The following is a 21010-nucleotide window of genomic DNA, read 5'->3' as shown; positions in this document are numbered from 1 at the left end:
CATTGAGAGCGTGGAGTCTTAGCCACTGGACCGCCAGGAAGTCTCCCCGCAATTTCTTTTTAAACTTCAGCCCTGTGCTGAGAAATAAAGCCTCATGTCTCTTAGATAGTCTGTGGTTTTCCCAGCTTAGTGGACTAGATTTTAAATAGGACCTCTTAAATATCATCTTCCCTTCAATACACTTTGTTCTCTGATACCTTCCACCTCTGGTTTCTGTAGTATTTGAGCAAGATAAAAATTCAACAAATTGAGAAGGACCGAGGTGAATGGGACAGTCTGACTCCAGAAGCCCGCCGAGAGAAGGAGGCTGGCCTACAGATGTTTGGACAGCTGGCACGTTTCCATAACATCATGTCCAATGAAACAATTGGTACCCTTGCGTTTCTGACATCAGGTAAGGATACAACACACTGCTTTCCCAAAACATGCAGTGGTTAAGATCTGCTTCATTTGAGGGATCAGCCCACTGAGGCTCTGGTGACAGTATCCTCCTCCACAGTCTGAGAGGAAGTGAATCACTAGAGAAGCTTCAAAAAGAATGATGTTGTCCATTGTTGACATGGGAATGAGGAAATGGTCGTCCTCACACAGCTGCCAGAAAGCATAAGTTAGTATCATTTTTCTTGAGGACAACTTAGCCATATCAGTATATCTGGGGGTGTTTGTGTTACCTGAAAAAAATATTCTTGAACTCTGGTTAAATGTGGTAGATCAAACAGAGATATTTATCTCTACTCCTTCTAGAGCTGCACTGTCCAGTTCAGTAGTCACTCGCCACATGTGGCTCTCAAGCATTTAAACTTTGGCTAGTCGGAATTGAGATGTGACATAAGTAGAAAATACACACTGCAAGACTTTGTATTTACAAACAAAGTAAAACCTTTCATTAATAATTTTTATATTGATTATATATGAAATGACAACCAAGGATCACCAGACATTTGAGGAAATCCTCTAATGTGAAACACAGATAACACATGAAAACTCTTTAAAACAGGGGTCCCCAACCCCCAGGCCACGGACCAGTATCGGTCCACAGCCTGTTAGGAACAGGGCCGCACAGCAGGAGGTGAACGGCGGGTGAGCGAGCGAAGCTTCATCTGCCGCTCCCCATCGCGCCCCATCACTCGCATTACCGCCTGAACCATCACCCCACCCCCACCCCCGCTCCGTGGAAAAATTGTCTTACACGAAACCGGTCCCTAGTGCCAAAAAGGTTGGGGACTGCTGCTTTAAAATATCTTTATAATCTCAGACGTATGAGAGAAGATGCAGCATACATAAAACAGAAACAAAGAGGCAATACAAGGGATTATGCAAAGAACAAGAAGGAGCTCTTGGATATTGAAAATATAACTTCAGAAATTTTGAAAAGTCAGTAGAAGGGTTAGAAGATAAATTCAAGGAACTCTTCCATGAAAGTAGAACAGAAAAAGAGATGGAAATTAGAAGAGAAAACAAGAAAATTAAGGATCAATCTAGGACGTGTCAAAAGAGAAAAATGAAAGGGAGGACGTTATCAAAGAAATAATACCCCCCAAATTCCCCAAAACTAAGAGAGTCTAAATTAAAAGGAGCCACCAAGTACCCAGCGCAGGGAATTTTTAAACCCCCGCACTAAGGTATATCATTGTGGCATTTCAGAAAATCAGGGTAAAGAGAGCATCCTAAAAGGTTCCAGAGAAAAGTCAGGTCATGTACAATGGTTTAAGCATCAAAACATCTTTGAATTTCACAGCACTGACGTTTAAAGCTGGAACACAGTCCTGATGGAAAATATCTTTTCAGCCTAGAATCTTATAGCCAACCAAACAGTTTTACCCTGTTTGAAGGTAAAATGTAAGGACATCGTCAGATGTGAAGGTGTCAGATTTACTTCCGGTGTACCCTTTTTTGACAAGCTACAAAAGGATAAATATACTCCATCAAAATGAAGGAGGAAAGTGGAATCCTGTAAGAGAGATGCAAAGGAAGTTCCCAGGCTGATGATAGAGGTAGCTTGTATGACCACCACACCATAGGCCTATAAAACAAGGAGTCCAGATTGGAGTGATGAATGGAAGCTTCCAGAAAGAACATCTCCAAAAACTATTTTTGAGAGTTTTACATTTCTGGTGGAGAGTTTAGAAAGATTTAATGATAGGTACTCTGCAAATAAGCGGGGGAAAAAAGGTATTAAAAAGTATTGGGACTTTCCTGGCGGCACAGTGGTTAAGAATCTGCCTGCCAATGCAGGGGACACGGGTTCACGCCCTGGTCAGGGAAGATCCCACATGCTGTGGAGCAGCTAAGCCCGTGCGCCACAACTACTAAGCCTGCACTCTAGAGCCCGCAAGCCACAACTACTGAGCTCGCGTGCCACAACTACTGAAGCCCACACACCTAGAGCCCATGCTCCGCAGCAAGAGAAGCCACTGCAATAAGAAGCCCGTGCATCACAACGAAGAGTAGCCCCTGCTTGCTGCAACTAGAGAAAGCCCGTGTGCAGCAACAAAGACCCATGCAGCCAAAAATAGTAATAAATAAAACAATTTTTTTAATTAAAAAATATTTTTTTAAAAAATAAAAATAAAAAGTATATATATAATCATTAGAATACTATGTGGCTCTGCTGTATATGATATTTACATAATCTTAATGACAAAATCTAAATTATTTCACCAAAGATTTGTTTATATATTAGGGGAATTTGTATTTGGGGAAGAGGGACAGCAATGAGAGCTAAACTCTCATCAGTAGTAGAGTCAACAGATAATGACTAAAATTGAAAAATTAAGAGCCAGCAGTACTAAGCAAGCCTTATACTACTTGGCTTGTTGCACTTGGTATTTATTTATTTATTTATTCATTCATTCATTCGTTCATTCATTCATGCTGTGACCTAGCAGTTCCTTACAAAGTTGTTGTAGGAAGTAATGTCTACAAGATATGTACACAGTGAAGTTCATCAATTAGTGAAACGCTTATAATAGGAAAAAATTGAAAACAGTCATAATGTCCAGCAATAAACATAGAGTAAATAAATAACTCATGGTACAGTCGCACATTGGAAAACTATGTGGCCATTAAAAAGGGTATGAATCGTCACTATCCTATAGAACTTTATGTGATGGAAATGTTCTATAAATCTGGACTGTCCAATACTATAGATACTAGCCACATGTGGCCATTGAACACTTGAAATGTGGCTAGTGTATCTGAAAAACTGAATTTTTAATTTAACTTTAATTAATTTAAATAGTCACATGTGGCCAGCGGCTACCATGTTGGACAGCACAAGAACCAATATTTACTGAAATGGTAAGGTATTTACGATATCATTAATGAAAAAAGTAAGTTACAGAATATGTACAATATGATAATCATTTTGTTTTATAAATGTATATGTATGTAAATATGGACAGAAAAACTAGAAGGATATATTAGCAAAATGTTAACAGTGTTTACATCTGAGTAGTAGTTTTTATATTTTGTTTGTTTGCTTTTCCTTGTCTAATATTTTCTAATATTACTGCAATGAAAATGTATTTTAAAAAACAGCAGTCCCCAGAGGTCTCCAAGTAAAACTCTAAGACATTGTAAATTGAAGATTGCTAATGGCTTGAGTTTTCACAGACTTTGGCTTTTTTTCCAGAGATCAAATCTCTCTTTGTGCATCCTTTCCTGGCTGAGCGCATCATCTCCATGCTGAACTACTTCCTGCAGCACCTGGTTGGCCCCAAGATGGGGGCCTTAAAAGTCAAGGACTTCAGTGAATTTGACTTCAAACCCCAGCAGCTCGTTTCAGATATCTGCACCATCTACTTAAATCTTGGGTACCTGAGATTTAAATTGGGCAGGCCAGAGGCCTTGCTCATGTTTTAACTGGGGGTTTTGACAATGGAATGACTAGCTGGTAATTATGTGGAAATAGAAAGGAAATGGTTTGTTTCTAGTTGGCTGATGAAGGAATCTTCTATAGTTTTAAATAATGAGATTTTGTATGACCTGTGGGACGTTATTTGGAATTTCCAACATTCTGCCTTGATCTGTGCAAAGATAAACTTTACTGATTGTTCCATTGTTTGGAAAAGCAGTATATTTTTAAGGCCATGGGATACTTGGTAAGACTTCCTTCCTAAAAATTAGAAGAAATCATTCTATATCAAAAGAACATTCATGGTATATAAGTGATGGGGAACTTTGTTCCTCAGCCCATCCGTTATTGCCCTCTTTGACGAATCCTCTGATGCTCAGTTTCTTTCTGATGCTGACCTTCTAGGGATGAGGAGAATTTCTGTGCCACTGTGCCCAAGGATGGACGTTCCTATTCCCCAACTCTCTTTGCACAGACAGTCCGAGTCCTGAAGAAAATAAATAAGCCTGGGAATATGATTGTGGCTTTCAGCAACTTAGCAGAGAGAATCAAGGTAAGGAGGAGGATAATTTGCTTATTAACATGTTCAATAAAAATCATGTCAACTCAGCTGTTCTGCTTTTTTACCCAATTTGAGGGGGGGAAAGAGTACTGCATTGAGAAAATACATATAGCTGATTCTTCCTGATTAGTCAATAGCTAAACTACCATATTCTTTAATAGTACTACTCTTTTCAATATGAGGGTGAGAACAGAAAAATAAGAAGCTTCTACTAAAAGAAAAGAATTTACAGATTTTAATAGGCTGTTTTTATGAAAACTTCTCTGTACAGTGTTACCAATAGATTTGAAAATCTACAATATTAATGCAGAACTTTTCAGAATACAATTCAAGATTAGTATCTTTTAGTCATTGATTTTTATTGATTTTTCTCTGTTCTCTCTATTTGTAGTTGGTAGTTGGCTTATATAGGAATGGCCATACATTTTAAAGATTAAAATACTGTATTGTACTCAGCTAATCCCTTTCGTTGGAGCAGCTTCATTTGCATTTATGAAGAAGGAAAAATTATGGCACGGAGTCTAATGGAGAACCTTCCTAATTGATAACAGTCTTCCCTTCATTGAGTTACTTATTTACTGAACTGGGCTTCATCTTTGCCTAGAGCTTAGGCAGATGGATCGCTGAGGAACTAAAGTTCAATCAGATGTTGAAGCCACTTTTAAATTCCCATACCTGTTTGTACCTAAAACCGGAAACTGCTTTTCATACACAGACTGCATGAGTAACTCTGTAATTATACAAATAATAACCCCCTCCAACCCCCACCCCTTACAGCCGGGCTGTTGTCAGAAGGATGGATGTTGTGCGTGGTGTGGTTTTTTTTCCCCTGTTAACATTTAAATCCATGGCTGCTAGCAGCTGAGCCAAACTGAAGATTCAGAGTTGGGGCTGAATGTTAAATTTGCTCCTATAGTATCCATATTGGCTTGTTTCGAACATAAAGCTGAGAATTGTTACTGTCGCCGTAAAGCGTTACTAACAATAACCCTTGAAGATTAAGGTATAGTCATTGAGCATTTTGAGTTCAGCTGCTTCTGTGATTTCCCCGTAACTACCTGGTATTTGTGCTCAGTCTCTAGCAGACCTCCAACAACAGGAAGAGGAAACCTATGCAGATGCCTGTGATGAGTTTCTGGATCCCATCATGAGCACACTGATGTCTGACCCTGTGGTGCTGCCGTCTTCCAGAGTCACTGTGGATAGATCCACCATTGCCAGACATTTGCTCAGGTAAGCCAGCCCCCAAAAGCAGCCTCAAGAGTACAGGTGTACATTTGTCTGCTATCATCTTTTTCTCCCAGTACAGTACTGTGCACCCAGTAGGTACTCCACATTGTTGATTTATTAACGTATTGTGTTGAGGAGGCATTTTGGTAGAAGTATATCACTTGATTGTTAAGGATTTCAACATCCAAAACAAGACACCTGTTGAGAAATGCTGGAGCTAACCTTACCTCTTCCTTCCTCAAGGAAATATTTCTATCAATTATAAAATATGTCAACCTGGAGTATAAGTTGACATGAAATTGTTTTAATTTTACTTTAGTTGTAAAAATATAAAAGACAGATTTAAAAAAAAAAATTCAGGTTTTACACTCATCGTATGGGTTTACCCACGTTCTGCTGCAGCTGTTGGACTCAGCCATGGTGACTACAAGTTTTCCCCAGCTTGCCTACTCTAAGTGCAGCATTAGAAAGAAATGGGTACTGAGAGACTCTGCCTATTTAAAATGAAGTTATATAAGTTGACCCAGATCTAGGGAAATAATGTTTTTTAAATATTGGAAAAAAGGATGTTCTACTTGATGGTATTTGGTATTAAGCACTCGCTCTATGCATGATGCTGTGCTGGGTAGTATGTCTTTTCCAAAGTGTCAGTGAGAATTTATATTTTTATCGTGGCTTCAGAATACAGAGAGAAGGTATATCATCTTACCTATGAGGAAGCCATAATCTGCATTTACTTGAAGAGCAATCAGCTAGCTAAATCCAGTGTCAACCTACAAAGCTTTATCCCTTAACACCTTATACTGTTTCAAGAGTCTGTCACTAAACCTACAAACAGCTCTTTATGCTGACATGATTGTTATAGGGTCTCTGTCTTGGGGAAATGGAATCAAATACCATCTGAAGAGCAATGCTGAGATAAAGTTTGTTAAGCAGAGAGACAAAGTAGCTAAAAAATCTGCAAAAAAACCAAAAAACCTCCCAAATCACTCTCTCTCATCCCATTCTTTCTAACCTCAAGTCAGCACTTGATTCAGAATCATAATACACTCTAGCTTCAGTCTCAAGGTGAGATGCCTAGGTATTCTCTTTTTGGCTGAAGATGTTAGAACTTACGGAAATAACCCCATTTCTCTTTTTCTCTTTGTCTTAGTGACCAAACAGATCCCTTTAACCGTAGTCCCCTCACCATGGACCAGATCCGGCCAAACACAGAACTAAAAGAAAAAATCCAACGGTGGCTCGCAGAGAGGAAACAACGACAAAAGGAGCAACTTGAATAAATACTGTGACCTAAACAAACCGAAAACCAACCCCAGAGTGTAGATAAACAATTGTTTGTGGTTTCTCTCTTTCTGGTTCTGTTCCTTTCCTTTTTCTTGCTTTCTTTCTTTTTTTTTCTTCACTCTTTACTAGATTAGAGAACTGTGCTTTCTCAAATTATGATAATTAAAATTCCTAAGAACTTTACAGTGCTGGCTTGCAGGAAATTATACTTACAGCATCACCACGTTTGGAAATCATCACTAATTTTTACCCTTTGTTATATCTCTTCCTGTTCTTTCTTCTTCCTTTTCTTACCTTAAATTACATTAACTTCAACTACTAAAACCTCCTGCCACCTTACTATTTCTCTTCCGAGAACTGCTCAAACATCTTTGGTGAGCACTGCTTTTAAGTATATGATGTCACATATTTCAGTGACAGCTGATATCAGAAAGTCCTGTGTTATCAAGGTATTTGCTAGACTTTGTGACCCAGACTTCAGCCCTTTTCCTTGTTACAGCTCTGCAATGTTACAGAATAACATTTTGTATAAAAGCAGATACCTTGATGTTTGAGTAGATTTTTGAATAAGATGAAAGATGACATGAAAAAAGGAATCTTATGCAACTTCAGTTGGTAGCTCTTAGTTTTGTGTTATCTTGTAACTCAGAGATACCTTGGAGGCCAAACACTCCCCCATGGAGTTGTCATTACCACAGAAAATTTAGCCCTATAATATTTTTAGGAGGATTGGTAGAACAAATTTGCAGTTTTGACACTTTATTCAGAAAATTCCGAGGTGAAAAAAGAAGGCTGTTGGGCCCTTTTCATCTACTGGAAATCAAGGACTAGGCTTGAGTAGAAAAGTTAGGCAACAAACATTGTAACTATGAAAAATGTCATTTTAAGACACTAATAGCAGCAGTATATCTCAGTATATATATATACACACCTACATACACACACCATGTACATTTTTATATTGGTCTAGTGTAAACAGTACCACTTTATATTGTCTCTTCCATGGTAAGATGTATGCAGTGTGTGGCCATGTTTACTAACACTTATTCTAGACAAAATTCTGAGACTGTAAAATGTATATAGTTAACGTTTGTTTGGGCTTATGACCTGACTTCTAAGAGCTGCTTCTAACTCAGCCTTAGGTCATCAATTAACAGAGCAGGAATTTGAGCACAACCTTGTCCACAAACCATTTTAAATACCCACTTAGCCCTGTGTAGTTAGTAGATGGATGGGCCCCACTTTTACAAGTTGAGCTTGAGTTCCCTACTCAGTTGTGCAGCTTAACATGCTGAGTGAGGCACATTCCCTTATGGACTGTCTATATCACTATCCCTCTAAGCCCGAAAATATAACTAACAAGAAAAGTGGTATGATCTAGAAACAGGGGTCATTGCTTCATTTAGAGGATATTATTGTTAACCACGGCCTCTTTCAAATAAGATGGTAGTTTTATGGTAATCCAACACAAGTTGTTATAAGCAGTCCTTGATGTGTTTTTGATGGTATCAGCTGGAAACCCTCAAGTCAGAGGGCATCCCACACTAGATATAAAGTAGATGTTGCCTATTGCTGTGCTTATAAATGAAAAAGGCAGTCTAGGACTCTCGCAAATGCCAGAATGTAAGATAGTAATTCAGTATGCTCCCTGGGCCTTTAAGGCATGGGTTGACAGGATTTGTTTATTTTCTTAAAATGAGCTTCATTTCATATTTATTATCCTCCTTTACTTCTCTGAGAATGAACTGTATAAAATAAGCTTCAATTTACTTGCATTTATCTTCCAAACCCAATGTAGTAGGATATTTTCATTTTTAAAAGAAGTGGGGAAAAGACCAGAGTTTTATAGGAGAAAATTGGAGGAAAAAACGGGCACAAAACCTCAGAAGGCAGCTGTTCCCAGCAGCTTTCTAGTTAACAACCTCTATGCTGCCTCTTGTATCTGTGTCTGTATTCTACTTCTGTATTAAGTCTTCAGATTGTAAGCCTTTTCTGGCAAGGTTTTTTGTTTTGTTTTGTTTTTAAAAAAAAAAAAAAAAATCTCTTTTCCTGAAACTTTTTATGAATGGCTATGGCACCATTAATGCTGCTGAATATCTATAAACTCATCACAAAGGCAAGTGCATAGCTTAAGGCCACTATTGGTAAGGAAACCAAGTGTCCTCTGTGCCTTTTTCCTTTCCTTGAAGTAATTTAAGACATCCCAAAAATGAGACTAAAAAATTATGATCGTGGTACAACATGGTGCATATGTGCACTCGGAAGCTTAAAGAGGGCTTGTGTTTTCTGGAACTCGGAAGCAAGCTCTAAATCTATTAGAGCAGACTTTCTGACATACCTAGTTTTATGTGTTGGTTGTGCTAGCGTATGATAGGAAAGTGAAGACTCTTTAATCAGCTCTAGTATTGCTTACTAAGAGGGTAGTACTAAACTTGGAAAATTAAGTAGGTTTTATCAAGCAATCTGGGTTTGTTTGTTTTTAATATAGTTTTTAATGGATATGTGAAAACTGAAAGAAATGTCAGAGGTTTTTTAATGGTGCAGGTGAAGGTGCCAGTTGCTATTTGGTATCACACTCTACAACAGCTTCATTACTTTATTTGATGCTGGTTACTAAGCAGCCATTGCACAGAGCATAAGTCTACTGGGTGCCTTTACAAGCCAGAGGCTGATGCTGCACTGTTGATGTCATGTGAGGAAATAATGCACATGCTCTAACTGCTTGGAAAAGAAAAAGAACCTAGAAACAAAGAAAATGAAGAACAAAACAAAAAGTTTGATTGAAATAAAACTTGATCAACGTAACTGTATTTTGGAACATTCCAGGAAGGTTACTTCTTGTCATACTTGCCTGGGGGTGTTTGCTCAAAGCTTGTATTTAATAAATGAACATCTGACTTAACAACCTTTGTTATCACTGCCTTTATTACAGTATCAAAAGCTAGTGGCAGTTCCAGAAATCCCTCTGAAAACTTAGAGGGCTCTGAACTTTACTTTTTTTTAAAGGTCATATCAAATGTGTGGCCTGGCTGACCTAACCTGCCTTACCAGGCTTCTGGACCCTGGAGTTATCTTCAGATGAGTCTCAGGGCATGTTTCTTCCTAAGCAGTTCACTTTGGGGCTTCACTTTTCTCCATCTGGCCTAAACCCCAGGTCTTTCATTTTAATCATTCACTATCAAGTTCCCCTTTCTTGCCCCTTGTTTCTGCACCTCTGCTATGCAAAACCTCAGCCCAGATTAACCCAACCATTTCCCTCTGCTCCAATATCCCAGCTGCAGGTTACTGTTGGAGAAAAATGACACAAACTTTAGAGTGGTGCAACCAACAAGCCTTCTGTGTGTCCTTAACTTCAACAGCTATTCCAAACTTTAACTTCTTTCCTTAGATTTTTCCCACCCTCCCACTTAACCCTCACACTCAGATGACCTTGCCTTCTACTTCATAGATTTCAGAATTTCCACTTTCAAACTTCTCTTCCATCATCCCATCTGTGGAAAAGGCCCCACAGTTTCAAGGCTAATCCCTCCAACCTTATTTCCAGCCTTATTTTCAGGAATCTTGTCAATCCTGCTTCTTGATCTTCAATCTCTCCCTTGAGTTTCATAGCTCATATTTGGTTTTCTGGCTGGTACTCCTTCATAGCCATATTTCTTCACTCATTCACTCTGGCTTCTATCCTAATTGAAACTGCTCTAGCTAATGTTTCTATATTGCTCCATTAACTTCCTCATCCTTAATTTTACTTCTCTGGAGTATCAGGCAACTGAATCACTCCTTCACTGAAGCGCTGTTCTTGACTCCTTGATATCACTCCTAATTTTTCATTCCACCTCTAGCCATTCCATCAATCAGAGTTTTACTTCTACTCAGCTTCCCCGAGTCCATTACTTATTGTGTTTTTCTCATCAAATGCCACATCCCTACGTATATCTTTCCTTCCAGTCATATTAACTATAAAGTTCAACTCGGTAGGACACAGCTGTTCTGTTATACATCAACCCAAGGATCTCCTTCTCTAGGAAGTCTTCCCAGATCAGCACCACGCCTAATCCGATACTAATGCCTCTTCTCTGTTTACATTGCAACCTCATCAGATCCCAACTCTGCCACTCACTAGCTACTGTGGCCATTTACCAATGCCAGTCTTAAATGGGCACACTACCTAACACACAGGCTTTCTTTAAATTGCAAAATGCCTGACAGACTGGAGGCCCTCAGTAAATGTGGTTTTGTTCCTTACATCCCCATAGTTCCTTGCGGCTGGTTAGGGAATTAGGGGAATTGGATTCCAATCCTAATACAGGATGCGGGGAAGACCAGGATTACAAAAGATCAACTAAAGGCAATGGGCTAAGTCAGCTGACAGGGTGTGTGGCGCCTGCTCCGCCCCTAACTTTCCGTGTTTGGCCTAGGACCCTCTCTGCCTTTGTAAGACGATCATGTTGGCCTAGAAAAATCGCAACGGTGCCTTCCAGCCCTAACTTGCCTCGTTCTCTCTGAAAAGCTGCAAAAGCACCCTGCGCAAAAAAAAAGTGGAGGCCGGCGCCACCGCAGGGCGCATGCGCCTTCCCTCCTCACGCCGGCCTTTCGGACTTCCCTGAGCGGCTGCCCCAAGAAATGCCTGTTCCTCTGCGGAATTCCGTTGCTTTTTACGTGCTCTCTGGTCTCATCTTCTCGTACCCACTTTCTCATCTGTGACTGAAGAAAATGAATTGGCCCACTGAATTCCGGAAAAATACTAGGACACCTAAATATCTTGGACCGGCGCGGAAAGGGGAGGCCTGACCTTGGAAGCGGAACGGGGTCCTGCGGCAGGTCCTTCCGGGAGGGTGACATTCAGCCGGCCAGTCGGGGGGACGGGCTTTCTGTCCTAGAACCATAGAACCATGGCCCAGTTTGTCCGTAACCTCGCGGAGAAGGCCCCGGCGCTGGTCAGCGGTGAGCGCGGCATCAGCCCGCCGACGTGGGTACCCGGGCGGGCGGAGAGGCCTGCGAGGGCCCGAGGGGAGGACGCGGCCGGCGGTCACCCGAGCGGCCGGCGGGGGCCGCGGCGGGCACGGCCTGAACGGGGGTGGGGGGTGGGGGGCAGGAGGCGGATTGGCGGCTCTTGTCTAGCTTTCCGCTGGCCAGACCTGCGGCTGCGGCTTGGGTTCTGTCTACAACCTAGAAATTCTGAATTCTGACCGCGACAGCGAGCGGAGGGAGTGTGCAGGCAGCCGGGGTCGCCCAGCAGCCGCCGCCATGACGCCCTTCGACCTCCACGAGGAGGACTAGAGAGGGGATGGCTCAGTTAGGAGAGCGTGGGAGACGGCAGGCAGAGACACTTGAAAGCACAGAAATGCGACCGCGTCAGCTTGTCTGCTTCTCAGTGGAGTATGTGGAAGTCTGCAGAATTTTTAAGGATGGGTGACCTTTGGAACGTTGCCTTTGCATTTTGTCCTGGCCAGATTCTGAGATACTTCGCCTTTCATCTAGGGGAATTTTTAGGTGAAATTGAGCTTTACGAACGAATATTCCTGCCCCGGTAAGCATAGGGAAGGGATATTTGTAAGCAGCAATGTTTGTTACCATAGGTTAGCGTTCGTGGGGGGTTTCTGTTTGCAAAAGCTGGATGCAGCCTTACTGGTAGAACGCTGTATTTCAGAACAACCCTGAGTAGTCACAGCCCAGGGTAGTAGTCTTACGTCAGTAAATACTTCATTTGTCTGCTGGGTAGCAAGCTATTCATTTTATCCCCATAGTGAGATCAGTTAAGTAGACGGAAGCTTCTTCGCTAGATGTGCTATATTCTAGTAAGTGGTTGAAGCGCAGATCTCTGAACGGCTTTCGCTCAAATTGTCTTCGTTGTCTCCTCCCTTTTCTCCATCAGCAGTCGAACACTGAGTTACTGAATGCCTGATAGTGTCAGATACTATAAATACTTGATCCGCTTCTACGGAACCCCACAGTCCACTACTATTATCCGTTTACACACTTCACCAAAGAACTTAAGTTTACAACTTGACTAAGATAAAGCTCTACATTTTTACATAATACAAGGAGAAGGAATAGTGGCTTGATTATTTGGACCTTGTGGATGGTTTGAGGCAAATTTTTTTTAATTTCAAGTGGATTTTTCTTCTCCTCCCAGGGCTTTCACATCTTTTCGGTGGTGCATCTTGGGGAATTGCAAACTAATCTTAATGATAATTTACAAAAAGAAAAGTAATATGAAAATAATTATGAACTATATCAACCATTTCCTCTATTACCATGAATAATTGAAAGATATAGGTTGTCATTCTTCCAGAAGTACTCAGAAAGGAGAACTCAACTGGGGCCAGAATGTTAAAGTGGAGCTGTATTGTGCTTCGTAACTTAGTGTATTAAGTGTTAATGTTAAATATCTAAAATGTTGCTAACTGTATCTCTTAATTCTCCTGGCGGACAAAGAAGCTTACAGAAATAAGTAATTTTTATTCATCAAACTTCCCCGGAAAGGTCATAGAGTCTGGGGTTTTTTTTTTTTGTTTTTTTTTTTTTCCTATTAACTAAACTTGAGACTTTATTTGGATTTCACCAGCTTTTACAGTTAATCTCTTTCTGTTCCAGCAACCAGTCCAGGGTACCACAGTGCAATGAGTTGTCTATCTCTCTAGTCTCCTGTGTGACAGTTTCCCAACCTTTCCTTACCTTTCATGACCTTGACAGTCTCAGGATGTCTGTGTAGGTATCTGTCTAGGTATCCTTTAAAGATGTTCCCCATTTTGAATTTGTCTGGTGTCTTTGTCATGATTAGTCTGGAGCTATGGGGCTGTTGTTGTTTTTTTCTTTTTCTTTTTTTTTTTCTTTGGCCACACCTTGAGGCATGTGGGTTTGAACCCGCGCCCCCTGCAGTGCAAGTGCAGGGTCTTAACCGCTGGACCGCCAGGGAAGTCCCTGGAGCTGTGGATTTTGAGAAAGAATACCACAAAAATGAAGTCCCCTAATCACATATCATGATGTAAGTGATATCCATATAACATCACTAGTGAAGTTAGCTTTCATCACTTGGTTAAGGTAGTTTCACTAGGTTTCTCCTAAAGTTACTGTTTTTTCCTTTCCATACTGTATTCTTTAGAAGCAAGTAACTAAATTAGGGGAGGCAGGGGCAGGATTCTATCTCCTCTAAGAGGGAATATTTACACATATTTAAATAGAATTCTTCTGTGAGAAAGATTTGTCTCTTCTTCCCCATTTTTTTATTCAGTCATTTATTGTATGGACTCACGTACATTTATTTCAAACTTTGTACCTCCAGTAGTACAGTAGTATGTTATTTATTTTGTTGCTCACATTGTTCTAGCTTTGGTCATTGAGAACTGTCACTTTGGCACCTCTGTCCCTTCGACATTCCCCTTTACTTTCTGGTACTACAAGATGCTTCAGACTTTTTTTTTTTTCTTCCCCTGCCATGCCACATGGCTTGCAGGATCTTAGTTCCCTGACCAGCGATTGAACCCGGGCCCCGGCAGTGAATACGCTGAGTCCTAACCACTGGACCGCCAGGGAATTCCCCAGATTCATCTTATGTATCCCCTGCCCCAGCCTTAGAATTAGCCATTTCTCCAAGGAACCCTAGTTCCTTTTATTGGACAATTGTATTTTGAAACTAAGATCTAGGTACTGGATATGTTCCTTGCCACTAGACTATGCTAGTCACCCCTTATTCATGGAACGTAAGTTCCAAGACCTCCAGTGGATGCCTGAAACCACAGATAGTACTGAATCCTATATATGCTGTTTTTTCCTATACATACATACCTATGATAAAGTTTAATCTATAAATTAGGCACAGTAAAAGATTAACAACAATAACTAATAACACAGAACAATTAAAATACTGCAATAAAAGTTATGTGAGGGGAGCTGTCTCTCAGAATATCTTATTGTACTGTACTCACCCTTCTGATGAGTGAGATGTTATAATGCCTACATGATAGGATGAGATGGGGCAGATGATGTAGGCGTTGTGACACAGCATTAGGATGGAACAGGGACAGCATGAAATTTCATCACACTACTCAGAAAGGCACACAATTTAAAACTTATGGATTGTTTATTTCTGGAATTTTCCATTTAATATTTTCGGACAGTGGTTGACTGCAGGTAACTGAAACTATGGAAAGCAAAATCACAGATATGGGGGGACTGTTGTACTAGAATATCATTGCCTCTAGGCCCTCTCAGTGGACGAGGAGGTGTGTGCGTATAGGTATTCCTCTACTTAGAATAAAATTACGTACCAGTAAACCTATCACAAGTTGAGAATATTGTAAGTCGAAAATGCATTTATTACACCTAACCTACCATACATCATAACTTAGCCTAGCCTACCTTAATCGTGCTCAGAATACTTACATTAGCCTACGGTTGGGCAGAATCACCTACCACAAAGCCTATTTTATAAAACAGTGTTGAATATCTCACGTAATTTATTGAGTACTGTACTGAAAGTGAAAAACAGAATGGTTGTGTGTTGGTTGTTTACCCTCATATCACATGATAGACTAACTGCAGCTTGCCACCACTGCCCAGCATTACAAAAAAGTATGGTACCCACTATCGCTAGCCTGGGAAAAGATCAAAATTCAAAGTATCATTTTTACTGAATGTATATCACTTTCACACTGTAAAGTTGAAAAATTATAAGTTGAACCATCAAAAATTGGGGACCATCTGTATACTCACCCATGGGTGTGTGTACACACACACACACACACACACACACACACACGACCATTGAACAATGTGGGGATTAGGGACGCTGACCCCCATGCAGTTGAAAATCCGAGTATAACTTTACAGTTGGCCCTCCATATCCACAGTTCCACATCCATGCATTCAACCAACCTCGTATCGTGAAGTACAGTAGTACATATTTATTGAAAAACATCCGCATATAAGTGGACCTGTGCAGTTCAAAGGTCAACTATAGTTGTTTCTTATTGATCAATCTGTATATAAAACTAAACATAGGTTCATAATGAATGTCTCCAACTCTAATCCAGTACGGCAAGGTTTGTTCTTTTCTTCCACATCTATAACTTCCCTCTCTTACAGTGAGAAACCTGGCTCCCATCATCCACCATTAATTTACTTACATTTTGTTCATCCCTTGTATACATGTAAAGCAGTTTCAAACTTTTTAACCTAAACTCCCTGAGAAACAAATTTACCAACTAAAGTACAGTGTTTGTGTACATTGTACTGATTTGTTTGTTTGTAAAGAATATATCTGTATGTTGAAGATAATTTTAAAAACTGTTGACTGTTAAACAAGACTTTGTTCTCTTTAATAGCGCCGGCGTTGGCAGTTCTATTTAGAACTATCTGTTAGAGCTTTGGGTCCGCTTAAAGATTTACTCATGGCCCTAAGCCAGAGGATGACGGAGATAGTAACTTTAAGAGTAGTGAAATACCTAAATACAGGCAGTTAATAATAGGGAAAGTACCAGGAGCTTTGGGTTATCTATCTTTAAACAGTAGACACTTTATGGATGTTCATGTATTTGTGCTATTTTTGTCATGCTGTCTTGTAATTTTTTATATAAAATACCTTTTCTTTTGCTGAAATCACTACCACAGTCTCACATCTACGCTGGTTGTTAAAAATCTTTTTTCCTGAAATAGTAAATACCTTGAGGAATTTCACCTTAATAACAGAGTTAAGTTTTGGCTGCTCTTAACATTGCATGTAGGCTTTATTTTTATTATTTGTGGTATTTTGAAGGAGGAGCAGCTGTGCCTTTGTTAATCCAGCACATATTGATGAGGATACCAAAAATGGGTACTAATTGGTATAATTCCATCTGGATTTGTGGCCAGTATAGTGACAAGTTTTAATCTTATTCTTAAGGATGCCATTCTACAGAGCTCCTTCCCTCCCCTTCTGCACCTCTTCCCTCCAAATTTTTTGGTCTCTACAAGACAATATGGTTACATTGCTGCTGTTTTCTTGTTTTTGAACACAACTTCTAGTAACTTTATAGTTAACTAGATTTGCCATTCATAAATGAAGTACTAGTGCTCTGGTACTGGCCACTAGTGAAGTCATGGCATAATTGAATGTGCTTATAGCTTCCTGCCTGATTGAACTGCCCTGTGACACAGGTGTTCTGCATCTTTAAAAGCCTCTGGTTTCCAGGGAGCAGCTTTGACTTTTCACACCGGGTGCACATTTGGTACAAGCATTGAATGAATGTGATGCATGAATAAATATTTGTGTCCAGCCCACACATCTGCTTCTTTCGGTCTCTAGTGAGTTCATCCTGGTTTTTTGTTTTGTTTTGTTTTCCAGCTGCTGTGACTTACTCGAAGCCTCGATTGGCCACATTTTGGCACTATGCCAAGGTTGAGCTGGTTCCTCCAACCCCTGCTGAGATCCCTACAGCTATTCAGAGCTTGAAAAAAATTATCAGTAGTGCTCAAACTGGTAGCTTCAAACAGCTCACAGTTAAGGTAACTATGGGCTAAATGAAAACGTATGTGCATAAAAGAAAATGTCTCCCCTTGGGATTTTTCTGATTGTTTTGATTGATATATGTATTTTTCAGTGAGGCTGAAACCAACATAATGAGAGATAATCTCTTTTTTGACTGCGGAGAAAGATACTTACCTTTGTAATTTTGTCATCTGGGTTGAAATAATTGGGCTGTTCTATGTCTTAGTTTCCTATTAATCTTATAACAAAGAAGTGATCATTTTTACTGGGCAGCTTTTTTTTTTTCCTTTCCTATTTGTTTAGTATACTAAATAGAATGGCTTGCTTTGCTGATTCGGTACTTTTTTTGTCTGTAGTCCTAAAACTATCCCCAATTTGGCCAAAAGATCTCTTGGTCTATATCACAGTCAAGCAGCTAACACTCATGGAGGGTAAAAATACCAAAACCTAGAAGCATATAATATAATATGAAGGGTGGAGATAAAATCTAAAGACTTAAGAATTCTAAAGAATTGGAACTTGAGGACTTCCCTGGCGGTCCAGTGGTTAAGACTCCTCTGTGCTCCCAGTGCAGGGGGCACAGGTTCTATCCCTGGTCAGGGAACTAAGATCCCACATGCTGCTCAGCACAGCCAAAAGAAAAAAAGAAAAAAGAATTGGAACAAATTCACTTCCAGGTGCTGAAAGGAAAAGGCCCAATTTTGTTGTGGAAAGGTATTTTTTTCAACTGGAGTTTCAAGATCCATATTTGTGCTTGTGTGAACCGCTGTTTTCTGGAACTGTGTGTGTGTACTTTTTCTCTTTAGGGCAATAAAACATTGATCTGGGAAACTACTGAGTACTTGGAAAGAATTAAACCAAATAATAAATGAATAAAAATTATGTCTAAAGGGGAAGATAGAGCCCTTCATCTTTCAACAGATTTTCTTTGGCGAGACAGAAATGTCTGTTCAGAGACTTGCCTTCCTATAGCCATCCTTTCATATGAATGCCCTGTCTAAATGTGGCAGCTATTTCCAGGATGTGGGTTGTTTTAGGGCTCATAAAGTGTCTCATAAACTAATAATGAAAGGGTTAAGTCAGTTCAGGTCTTTAAAGAATGCTTTGAAAGAATTTATAAGCTCTGGCCTACTTACCTTACATAATTGAAAGTTCAGGGGTTCTCAGCAGTTAAAGTTAACATCAGTAATTCTTGACTTTGACTAAAACTGCCCTTTAATTTGAATAGCATCCTTATATTCTCTGTCACTTAATCCTGGAAAAGAATAGTTTTAAATATATAAGAAAAAAATGTACATTAAAATTTGTGCTTCTTTTTTCAGGAAGCTCTACTGAATGGTTTGGTGGCCACTGAGGTGTGGATGTGGTTTTATGTTGGCGAGATCATAGGCAAGCGTGGCATCATTGGCTATAATGTTTGAAGACCAATCTTTGCTTTGTTATTCGGGTGTTCTTGGACCATGTGTGAGCAGACCGCTATTTGAATAAAATAAGACAATGTGTCAAAATCAGTGTTTCTCTGTCAAGCGCTACATGGAAGGTCACAATTTCTCTTGATATTAAGTTGGGTTGTCTTTTGGTTTAATACATTAATACAGCTCTAAATGCATGTCTTTGCTTAGCCTGCAATTGGAAAGGATAGATATGAATATACCAACCTGGTGCGTGTATATATGAGGATAGCATTTTACTTTGAAGGCTTGAAATAAATGATATTTAAGCTTAATTTTAGAAAAGTTGGGGAAAGGCTTTGAGAAAACAAGAACTTGTTCCAGTAGGAGAAAAATAATACCATGTGCCAAACATGGTATATACTAGTTAAATCACCTAGTATAAAGAATACAGTTTGGACTGTTTTTCTTTGCTAAAATCAGAGAAAGACCCCTTTGACAACAGCTGTGTCTGTAAATGTAGGGGTACTTTTTGTCAACTTGAATATAGCTTCCCCAAAAGAGACCAGCCGGGTGATATTCTGTGTGTCTTTGTAACATCTTTAACACTAGGACAGAGAATGAAAGCAATGACGTATGTTTTTAATCTCATTTTGATATGTTATTAATCTGTCTTTTTTTTTTTTTTTAAGGACCTATCTTTACAAAAATAAAATATCCTGTAGATACTTAACAGGATTATAGTTTAGTATCGTCCATGGGTCAAAATAGTATATTATGTCCTGAAATAAATACAAGTGATTGGTATCAGTCTGTCATCTTGAGCCACTTTATTGAGGATTTGGGAGCGACTTAATCATTCATTGGCTTTTCCTGGGGTTCTTACCATCTATGAATGTCTCGTTGGTATGTTTCTAAATCTGTTGTAACTCTCTTTGCAGCCACTGCACAACATGGAATACCAGCTGATGATAAGCAAAAGATGATTGCATATTGGAAAAGCATCATGGCTCACAATATAGTATTAATCCTTTAATAGTATTGAACCTTTATCCGGTCAATCCCAAATTTACCAGCTGGTTTTGAACACTGCTGCTTTAGCCAATAAAGGGCACAGCTTTTCTTTGTGATAGGCAAGAACTCTCCAAGGAGAGACTGCTCTCTGAACTGTGAAGTAATGCCTAACTTACTGCAGGTGGTCAAAACTGAAACTACCTCTTTTCAAAAAGCATTCAGTAACTTAAAATATGCATAGCAACAGACAGAAAAGACACTACTACAATAATGGTGATTTTCATGAATTTTTCTATTGCATATGTGAGTGAGCAGTGCAGTTAATTTTTTAAAAATTTAAAGGTGTGAGATCAGCTAGCACTAGTAAGAACCTACAGAGGCCAAGTTGATTCATGATATGTAATGTGATTTTATTTTAACTACATGGTCACACCAGAAAGTCCTCAAAATAAATGTTTACTACTCACTCCACTGCTACTTCCTCCTCCTTTGCCATATGGCACACCTCTGGTGTAGGGTGGCTAATAGTGTATGTACAGAATTTTCTTGGGTTAAAATAGCAGTGGACTCTGAATTGGCCACTTGACTTCTGCAGGCCTGTTACTTTTTGTCCTCCTAAACCCCAAATGTCTTGCCTTCTAGCACAGAACTGTTCAGACTGTCTTTCACTGAATTTTTGTGTGCCAAGTGTTTGCCACTGGCAACTTAAGTTTGAAGTCAGATATTTTTGGTGCACCTCCTAAATCCAGGTATGCTAAATGGTAGAAACATTGATGAACAAGACTGTTACCTGTTTCACAGAGCTTGATCTGGTGAGACGGGTAACTAAGCATGCAGTTAGAGTACCTTGTGGCTTGTGAACGGAAACCCATTGAAGGACTTAGACAAGGCACAATCCCTGCCTTCACTTTGTATAGTCTAGCAGCAGCGGGCAATTTCAAATCCATTAACAAAAGCTAGGGTAGAAATATGCATGGGGTGCATATGGTCTTAAAGTTATTAAACATAAATTGTCAATAAACAGCAAAGCCTGCCTGAGGCTTGCATTTCAAGACCACGTTGAATGTGATTCTGTCCACATTGCATACTTAATCCTCTGTTCTATACGCCTCAGCATTACTCTCGTTGGATAAGCTTCTTTTTTCTTTTCCACTTATCTTTTATACACCTAAGTACATATTCTGCCCTGATTTCTAAGGATGGCT

The 21010-nt window shown here is 39.7% G+C and overlaps 2 protein-coding genes across 2 annotated transcripts in view; both read left to right on the top strand.

Annotated features, from left to right (window-relative positions):
* UBE4A (ubiquitination factor E4A) overlaps positions 1-9834 on the top strand; it is a 34777-nt gene extending 24943 nt beyond the window's left edge. Inside the window, exons 16-20 of the mRNA XM_061203519.1 lie at positions 220-394; positions 3635-3815; positions 4262-4409; positions 5494-5651; positions 6802-9834. Coding sequence (XP_061059502.1) covers positions 220-394; positions 3635-3815; positions 4262-4409; positions 5494-5651; positions 6802-6931 — 792 coding nt within the window. The 3' untranslated portion in view covers positions 6932-9834. The remainder of the gene's footprint in view (positions 1-219; positions 395-3634; positions 3816-4261; positions 4410-5493; positions 5652-6801) is intronic.
* A 1884-nt stretch (positions 9835-11718) lies between these two features.
* ATP5MG (ATP synthase membrane subunit g) lies at positions 11719-19580 on the top strand. The gene is made up of 3 exons (XM_061202490.1): positions 11719-11876; positions 17257-17417; positions 18723-19580. Exons 1-3 carry the CDS (start codon positions 11825-11827, stop codon positions 18819-18821), a joined length of 312 nt encoding a protein of 103 aa, XP_061058473.1. The 5' UTR covers positions 11719-11824; the 3' UTR covers positions 18822-19580.
* Positions 19581-21010: the final 1430 nt, after the last annotated feature.

Source organism: Eubalaena glacialis, chromosome 10 (genome assembly GCF_028564815.1).
Source record: "Eubalaena glacialis isolate mEubGla1 chromosome 10, mEubGla1.1.hap2.+ XY, whole genome shotgun sequence".
Taxonomy (NCBI): domain Eukaryota; kingdom Metazoa; phylum Chordata; class Mammalia; order Artiodactyla; family Balaenidae; genus Eubalaena; species Eubalaena glacialis.
The sequence above is the reverse complement of the archived record's forward strand: the minus strand, read 5'-3'. Positions and strand labels throughout refer to the sequence as shown.

Bases quoted from the DNA above. Each gene is read 5' to 3' on its own strand.
- ATP5MG (XM_061202490.1), top strand. From the start codon at position 11,825: ATGGCCCAGTTTGTCCGTAACCTCGCGGAGAAGGCCCCGGCGCTGGTC. The intron at 11,877-17,256 runs GTGAGCGCGGCA...TTTGTTTTCCAG, and splicing joins GGCCCCGGCGCTGGTCAGCG to CTGCTGTGACTTACTCGAAG. The intron at 17,418-18,722 runs GTAACTATGGGC...TTCTTTTTTCAG, and splicing joins TCAAACAGCTCACAGTTAAG to GAAGCTCTACTGAATGGTTT.